This window comes from Haliotis asinina, chromosome 2, assembly GCF_037392515.1.
Source record: "Haliotis asinina isolate JCU_RB_2024 chromosome 2, JCU_Hal_asi_v2, whole genome shotgun sequence".
NCBI classification, from domain to species: Eukaryota; Metazoa; Mollusca; class Gastropoda; order Lepetellida; family Haliotidae; genus Haliotis; species Haliotis asinina.
Window position 1 is genome coordinate 52,544,468 of NC_090281.1, and position 9,011 is coordinate 52,553,478.

General features: G+C 37.7%; 1 protein-coding gene across 1 annotated transcript; it reads left to right on the top strand.

Moving 5' to 3' along the window:
• Positions 1-1,800: 1,800 nt before the first annotated feature.
• Positions 1,801-7,819, top strand: LOC137273906 (G2/mitotic-specific cyclin-A-like). Its single transcript, XM_067806807.1, has 9 exons — positions 1,801-2,362; positions 2,690-2,939; positions 3,222-3,349; positions 3,824-4,047; positions 4,228-4,303; positions 4,912-5,040; positions 6,056-6,169; positions 6,431-6,564; positions 6,909-7,819. Exons 1-9 carry the CDS (start codon positions 2,195-2,197, stop codon positions 6,961-6,963), a joined length of 1,278 nt encoding a protein of 425 aa, XP_067662908.1. The 5' UTR covers positions 1,801-2,194; the 3' UTR covers positions 6,964-7,819.
• The last annotated feature ends 1,192 nt before the right edge of the window (positions 7,820-9,011 follow it).

Below are 9,011 nucleotides of genomic sequence, written 5' to 3' on the forward strand. Positions count from 1 at the left end.
CTTGGATGTCATCGCTTCTCAATTGCGCAGATCGACGCTCATGTTCTTGATCATTGGACTGTCTGGTACAGACTCGATTATTTATACCTGGAATATGGGTGAGTGCGGCGTAAAACTAAACTCACTCATTCTGAGTTTTGACCACAATCCAATTTAATATAATGCAAATATGCTTTGACATCAACAAATCCGAGAAGTACAAACTTGCTTTTCTGGTACAACACCCGAAGGGCTTTGTAACATCATTTTTTTCCGAGTTCCCCCCCCCCCCCCCTTTATTAAACTATCCCTTGTCCTTTATTAAAATATCTCTTGTAAATGAAATGTACATTCGACTGGTGTCGTACATTATGTAACGAAATAATGTGTTGACTTTGTGGTAACATGTATAAACACAAACACTGTGTTGTTTATACAGTGTCTCAGTTTATTGTTTCACTTGCACTCGGGGGAACACAATACGTGAGAGTACGCACCTCAGACTCTGGCTCTCAAGTAGAGAAATCATGACAAGGCTATTAAGAGATTAAGAAAGTGACCCAATACACTTAACACTGACACTTTTTAGTTTGTATAGCATATTAATTGTTTGTTTATTAACCGAATTAAAGAAAACAATAGAATCTCTAAAATACACTTGCTGAACAAATCATAAATCGTCTCAACACGGTGTTCATTTCAGTGAACCCCACTCAAGGAGACATGAAGTGCCGTATGTGTGTACATGTACTTATATATACTTCATAAAAGTGGTCTTATAACATACACAACACTTTGTGCATGTGTGTGTAAATACACATATTCAAGCCATTACATTGAAGCTTTTTATATATTAAGTGGTTCTATAGTACGTATATACAACACTTTGTGTCCTTGGAAATACCATATGTGCGGTGCGAATTATTTTCCCTCACTTTTACATGTACATGCAGTAATTAGCATATCAATGTTCGAACGATTCCGGTCTACTTTGTCATAAATGGTACCAGACACTAATTATTCCCTTCAGCATTGAAAACGTGATAAACTCAATTTCTAGAACTAATTATGGGGACTAGACAAGACTAATCACCCAAGCTTCCGAGTAATAAATTACTTAGTACATGTCTACTTGCTCTGTACACTCGTTTAGATAAACATGTGATGTACCTGGTTATGACAGGTGAAAGAAAAGGTGTGGTTGGGGCGTGTTGTTGAGTGAATGTCGGGTATGACGCTTTGTTATATAAATACAATAGGTGGTTGGGGACTAGCCCCTCCCGAGAAACTATTGCTATTTGAAAACACGTATTTTCTCAGGGCAAGATATGGTAGGGAAAAAATGGCATTGTACCAATTCAAATCAGCATACTCATCAATAGATAAGTGATGTTAAACGCAATTTAGGAGCAGAAATAAGTGAATTGTTTTATTGTCCATACAAATAGACACTACATGTTACTTATGTTCATTATGTATATACGTTTAAAATTGTTATTTCGATGAATATATTTGAACAGTACTATACTATTCTCGTACTATGATATAAAAAGTGCATTTTACACCATGATTAAATTAATGCTGGGACGTTTTTCAGGAACTAGAAAATAGGGCCAGCTGCAGCAAAACAATGTTAAACTGCAACATGTTTTATGCTTACTTTGGCTAAATTTCTCATCACAACTTGAAATCGCCCAAGTCAATTCTTATTCAAATAATATTTTCCGGATAGAAATAGTGTAAAGATACTTTTCACAATTTTTCACATGTTAATCAGCTTGTCTCGAATGAGTGAGAAAAGAATAGATTGATTTTTACAACATTCCTAAATGATTTCGCGAATTAGTGCGCTTTGGCAATTTGCACGATTCTAGTTACGTAACACGGGAAATAGCAAGATAAAAGATCGTAAAGTCGCAGCTGTGCACTCGCCTCGTTTAGAAATTGTTTATCACGTGACTCGCCAAGCGTGGTTTTATTGGCCGGTTCAAGCTACAGCGGGGAATTCAACGGGTAGACACACAACACGAATGACCTGACCTGACAAGACAAGAGAGTTTCAAAATTTTTCGCCTGTTTGAAGCTGCTATCTTACGTGGAGTCACTTTATTCAACTGCGCTACATCTCCTGGAGACTACCAACTCTTCTGAGGGTGGTATATTTATTCAAACGGGTCTCGTTTCATCATTTGGAGGCTCGTGAAACAAATCAAATATGTCTCTTCTACAACAACCCAGGACTAATTTTGGAGATGAAAATGCAGAAGGCCCGAGGAAGACAAAGGGACTTTCAGTTAAAACTTCAAACCAAGCTGCTCCAAAGCGAACAGCCCTCGGCACGATAACAAATCAAGTTAGAAAGCAACCGTCTCGTGCTGCCAAGGTAAGTTGTTTCACTTATGAACCGTCCGTGAAGCCATTGACCTCCACAGACAAAAGCCCACGTTTTCAAAGTGTGTGCACACTTCTCGCTATACTTGTGACTTACAAAATAATAATGTATGTGAATGGAATATTTTCGAATATTGTCGTGTAAACGATGTTTACCATGCACACATTCATTGACGACAAACACAACGCTACATAGCGTTAAAGTTCAAAATACCTCAGCCATGTTGGCACAGCTGTTCAAAAGATTTGCCCAGCCCACACTCTACAGTATATTTCAAGGGAACAAGTGGATAAGTGTTATGTGGGTCGTATTTTTCAGGGTAATTATTCCACGGGTCAAGATGAAAATGGCTTCGCTCGTCAGAAACCTTTCGCAGATGCTCCACAAGGATTTTCAATCTTTGTCGACGAAGAACCAAATCTACAAGCTCTTAAACCAGTATCTGTATGTCACTCAACTGAATCAAACACATCTGGCATTAAGCTATCGGACGCAGTGACTTCATTACCTGATGTTTCATCAACGCTCTCGTCACTTCAAGACAATGCCATTCATGTTGACGAAATCGGTAAGTAGACCTAGACATCTAACGCCAAAGGGCTGAAACTGTCAGTTCGGTTTTGTCTATCCAACTATTTTTATAATTCTGCTGAAGTATCAATACCCCATAGTTCATTCTTGCCTGCAGTCTGTACATTTGAATTAAACCAGTCCATTATCCAGTATTTGAATAGCATTTGCTGAGAAGCGTTCAGCTAATACCAATACTGTAATGAAAATACCACTGTCAAAGCTCACATGTTTAGTATGTGATAATATTGATTACATTTATGACTGGAACACTTTTCAGATTCACCCATGGTATTGGACACAACACTTGATGAATCATCTGTATCCAAACCCTTGGACAGAGAAGCTGTGATACTCACTGTACCAGAATATGCAGAGGATATATACAACTACCTCAGGGAAGCTGAGGTGAGTATTTTAAACTGTCTGGTAATTGATAAAAGGATGCCACACTAGAACATATTTATACCCAAGGTTATATGGTTGGGGGCAACATGCAAACACATCAAATCAAAGGTTTAATGGTAGGAATTTCTCTTGTCTCTTCCCCACCCCCTCCCCACCAACAGATATATACTAGAACCATCAACAAAATCTAACAACTGCTAGAGGACTCGTAAATGTAACGAAAAGTCTCCAAAGTGTTACCTCTGTTAACCTGCGGAAGAATGAGGGGAACAGAATGAACTCTTTACCTTTTTTAATCAGACCAGTGAAGCTACACTGCAGAGTTTATATTTGCGATGTACCTTCATTTGGGTGAATACATGGCACTGATTTTAATGGGAAGATGAATAATGGCTATCTTTTACAATGGCTTGTTAACATTTTCTCAATATAGTAGTGTTAAAACCACTTAACTTGAATATTTCCATCCTACAGCTCAGAAACCGTCCCAAACCAGGCTACATGAAAAAGCAGCCTGACATCACCAACTCAATGCGCAGCATCCTTGTTGACTGGCTGGTAGAGGTGGCAGAAGAATATAAACTACACAGGGAGACACTCTTCCTTGCAGTCAACTACATTGACAGATTCCTCTCTCATATGTCAGTCAACAGAGGCAAACTGCAGCTTGTTGGTGCTGCTAGCATGTTCCTTGCTGGGTAAGTTTTGATTCTTGTAAAATAACACTGTTATCCACCTGCCTACAACTGGGTAAACTTACCAACACACCAATCCCTCAAATATGAAAATGTTGATGTTTGCACAAAGTGTGTCTGTTTTTCTTAAAACCAAAACATGTTGTGACTTAAGTGAGATGACGTCGTGATATTATCTTTCAGGAAATACGAGGAGATCTATCCACCAGATGTTGCTGAATTTGTCTACATTACTGATGATACGTACACGGCACAACAGGTAATTTGTCTGTTCTGTTACCGGAACGAGACCTTGTTGCACATTTTTCATGAGCCTACATTAACTGTTTTCCAGGAACAGTGTGATGGCCACTGTGACTGTGATTCCCTTGTGTATCGTGCGTATGAAAAATATCCTCGAATTCATCAGTGAAATCTTTCATAACTTTTATTAAGGAATCTGTGTTGCACAACTATCAAAGTGATACGCAAAGTGGAATGTATCCATGCCAGGTAGCATAACTGAGAAAGAACCAAAATTTCCCACAACCAGTGAGTGGGTCCTCTTGGTACTTCTCTTCCAAAAGAACAGATCTATCAAAATGAAATTCACTGGCCAGTGATAACTGCAAAATTATCCTTTAGTGCTCATGAGAAATGTTTTCTACCCTGTGACTAGACCACTGCGTAAGTTAGCACTCATCTATTCAGTTTGATTACAATGTGATCCTTGATCATTGTTCTAGAACTCAGCATTGTTGAAGCACGGCTAATCACATTTGTATTCACTGACCAGTATTCCTGCAATGTAACATGGATTTATGCACACCCCAAATAGCCACTGGTCAAAACCTTCATTTAATCATGCTTACCAAACATCTTTTCCAGGTTCTACGGATGGAGCACCTTGTCCTGAAAGTCTTATCTTTTGATGTAGCTGTGCCGACAACAAATTGGTTCTGTGATCGATTTTTGAAAATCAGCAATGCAGATGCCAAAACTGAACACCTCACCATGGTAAGTTGCAAATTTCTGTCCTACACATGCCCAATATCCTTAAGTCCCCTCTCCCCAAAGGCAGTATCACTTCACTTCTCCATCACAAGTCTCTGGCAGTCAATTCAATGATGCAAGGGATGTCTATAGCTATTTTTGTACCCAAACCGTACCTTGGCTACATGCCAGAAACATGCAACACATTGTCACATCTTACAGTCCCTTCAATACAATAAATGTACACATTTCTTAACATATATTTTAGCCTACACATCAAACATTGTGAAAATGTTTTAGTTTCAGTCATACATAGCCTAAAAACATGGAACACGATTCTGAATTACGAAGCAATCTTTATTGAGAGCAGAGCAGACCAACCTCTTTGATATCTTGTCAGTGTCATAAACCTTGCCATCCCAATTGATCATACAAAACAATGTGAAACATTATAATGACCAGACTAAGTAACTTGGTATCCTGTTTAAGAATCTGAATGTTTAAACATCACCGGGATTGGGATAGACCTTTGACGATGTGCCAGTCAAGATTAGCCATTTTCTGAATTTAGAATGGACCACTGCCTTTGAATCTCGTAAACTTCAAAATTTTAATGAACATTTTCTTATTTTCATGAGCAAAATGCCCCATTGCCCTTGTCATTCCCAATCCCTGCATTCAAGTGAAGTCAAATGCTGTGCAAATAGGCCTGTCTGTAAAATTGCAAAGTCATTGCTGCATCAGTGTTTTTGAACCCTCTTAATGCTTTCTATTGCCTACCATCACTGACAATTACTTTGAAAACTGCAGACTAAGTTATCTAGGCAAATTCATAATTTCAATTTTTACAACAATCCTTTAATCTGGCATTTATTCATAAAATAGTAATTGTTTATGTCGGAACAGTCTGCTTTCTCCACGTATGTATTTGCCAAATTGTATACTGATAGTGGAACTTATTCACCATAACCTGAAGGGTAAGACAAAGTAGTTAATATCAGCTGGAGGTGCCCTTAGAGAATGTTTGCCTTTCTTTCAGTACTTGGCCGAACTGACGTTAGTTGAATGTGAGCCCTACCTTAAATACTGTCCCAGTCTACTAGCTGCAACAGCGTTGTGCTTAGCCAACTACACACTTGGCAAGGAGGCATGGGTATGTAAACTGAATTTGGAACTGATATGAGGACATTAACCTACACACCAGATTGAATTCTAATAATATAAATATATATCTCTGTTGTGCAGTGGGGCCAATCTCAACATACTTTACATGCTGGTCATGGAAAAAACCCACTATCTTCATACTGACATGGCCACTTTCTCTGATTCGTTGCTAATTTGGATATTGCATGAGCAAGACTTAATGCTGTCATGTGACAAAACCTTAAGTGGCTCTGTATTCATCTCATTTCAGCCATCATCACTAGAAAGTCAAACAAGGTACAGCCTCACGCAGCTGGCAGAAACACTGAAACACCTATACAGAACTTTCTGCAATGCATCAAGTCATCCACAGCAAGCCATCAGGGAAAAGTACAGGGCACCAAAGTAAGTTTAAGTGTCTATCCTCAAAACTCAGATTTGCTTGTTTTAACATAAATGCCATTGTAATATCTTTGTCAAGTATATCTTTGATAGGATATTATGTAACAATTGTTACCCTTGGAATGTGTGCAAGTTCGCTTCTTAAAACATCAAGGTTTTACCCTAACTTTCCACTGTTAAAACGTGTTCTAATCACCAATAAACAGGCAATTTATGTAAATCAGAAAGTCTTAGTAGTTACCAAGCCTGCTAACAGCTTTGGCATTAGAATTTCACCTGGATTGATGCTAGACTTATCCTCTAATGCACCTGGAAACTGTCACTAACATTGGTTTCCCTTCTTCCAGGTACCACCAAGTTTCATTGCTCAGCCCACCAGAGACCCTCTCCCTTGTGCCATGAAAAGGCTGCCAGTATTAACCCCCACGAGCTTTCACAGGCCTTACAATACAAATATCATTGTACATTGTACACTATCATCTCCTCAGTATGTTCATAGACTCTCAAGAGCCAACCCAGTTGTTTATATCCTCTTATTTAACCTTTTAGTTCATCTGGAAATTCATTTTATCAACCATGTCATGCTTGTCCTGTGCAATAATGCATTTCATAATCTGGAATGAGAGAATGAGTGACTGAGTGAGCGCTTGATGAAATGTGTCCTGAATGCTTTTACAAATTTAAGTTTTATATGGCACTGTACATAAGGCATGCACATGTAACTTTTATTCATGAGAATTTGTTTGCATGAATGGAATCAGGTCAAACTACCCCAAATCAGGTCCTGGAAATTTTAACCCAAGATCTTAACCTAACTTTTATAGAAGATTTTTAATAACATGTTTTGTATGTGACATTGACTCTGAACAGTAGACATAATCACGACAAATTTCAAATTGACCTGGCTTGATGATATTCATTCAAACCATGCTCTTCCCCTTGACTTTAACTGAATAAAACATTCCTGAATTCTTTATATTTCGTTTTCATAACATACCTTCTTTTTCTGTCCATTTCCCTTTTCATAGACCAGCTGAGGTTACCTTACTTTTCGTCTGTCATCTGTTTCCCAACTTGTCCTACCTTTGTTCTATCAAATCTAGTGCTATTCTGACATCACCCAGTTATGGTGCATCATGTACAGTTAAGTTTCAGGAGTTAAGGAGGACCATGTACATTTTACTGTATTATTTTTAGGGCATCTTATCTGTAAGATGTTATGTATATCAACTGAATAAAGTGTACAAAGTATGATAAATAATTTGTTCATTCATAATTATTTCACCCACAGATTCAAACATGCATGTATCTTTTCTCTTTCTTGCTGCACATCTTCAATCTTTTCTGCACTTCAGATTACACTTGTTTCAGAAGTGAACAATAGATGCCAGGCAGTTCCTGTCTGAAGGAAATGTGCAATGTGTGTAATTACAATGTCAGGTCCTATTTTCAAATGATATTTTTGCTTAAAACTTATCAATGTGCAGTAGCACTGCTGAAGTTTTGCACACTGATATACAAGGCATTTCAGCCATAACTGGCTTGCTCTGAAGTACAAGTCCAGCTTTATAGTCCATTTAATGTAGGCAGAAGTTGCCAGAAAGTTCTAGTACACAATAGAAGTATTTGGATCCTGTTACACCAACTGTTATATCAGATATTACATGGTAAAATCGACTGACTTGATGACAAAGCACTTTTTCGACATGTTAGTGTGATTAAACTGTCCACAAAAATAATTTAGTGCTGGCATAAAATATTTTAAATATATCTACTCCATAACAGACAAGTTTGCCTTCAGAGATGTCTTATACATTTCATGCCTGCCTCGTACCATTTCTTAAATATGAACTTATTGTCTACTTTTGAATTGTAATTGTACCATATATACTCAAAATAAATATCTAGAGCTATACACTCGATACAAGAACATTTCTCAAATGTAATACTAAGTTTTTGATCATACATAATATTTACTATACACTGCATCCATTTAATAAATGTTGGGTACGACATTTGATTCTTAGAGTAAGGTGATCTATTTTGTAAATTCAAAAGACTTAACCCAATAAAGTTTCTGAGCATATATTGGTTGGAAGATACTCCAAATATCACAAACACAATTAGCTATAAGTCCAAATTCATATTTTATTACAGCTATTAAACTACAGTTTACTCTTACTATTTGTATACACATACTCTGAAGTTCACTTTAAGTAGTAAACTACTTTGTTGCTTTTTACGCAACGTTTCTATTCCCCTTGTGGAATTACCTGTTGCTACCATGAAATACAAATCCCAAACTCCAAACATACAAGAACTGACGTGTGCTGTCCCTTGTGCGCGTGAAAAGCAAAGTTTTATGTCCATAAGGATTGTCTCTGGGTGCAAGAGTTCTCTCTGCTGCGTTTGGTCAACAGCTCTCGTGTCCATATATAAATGGGATCTGT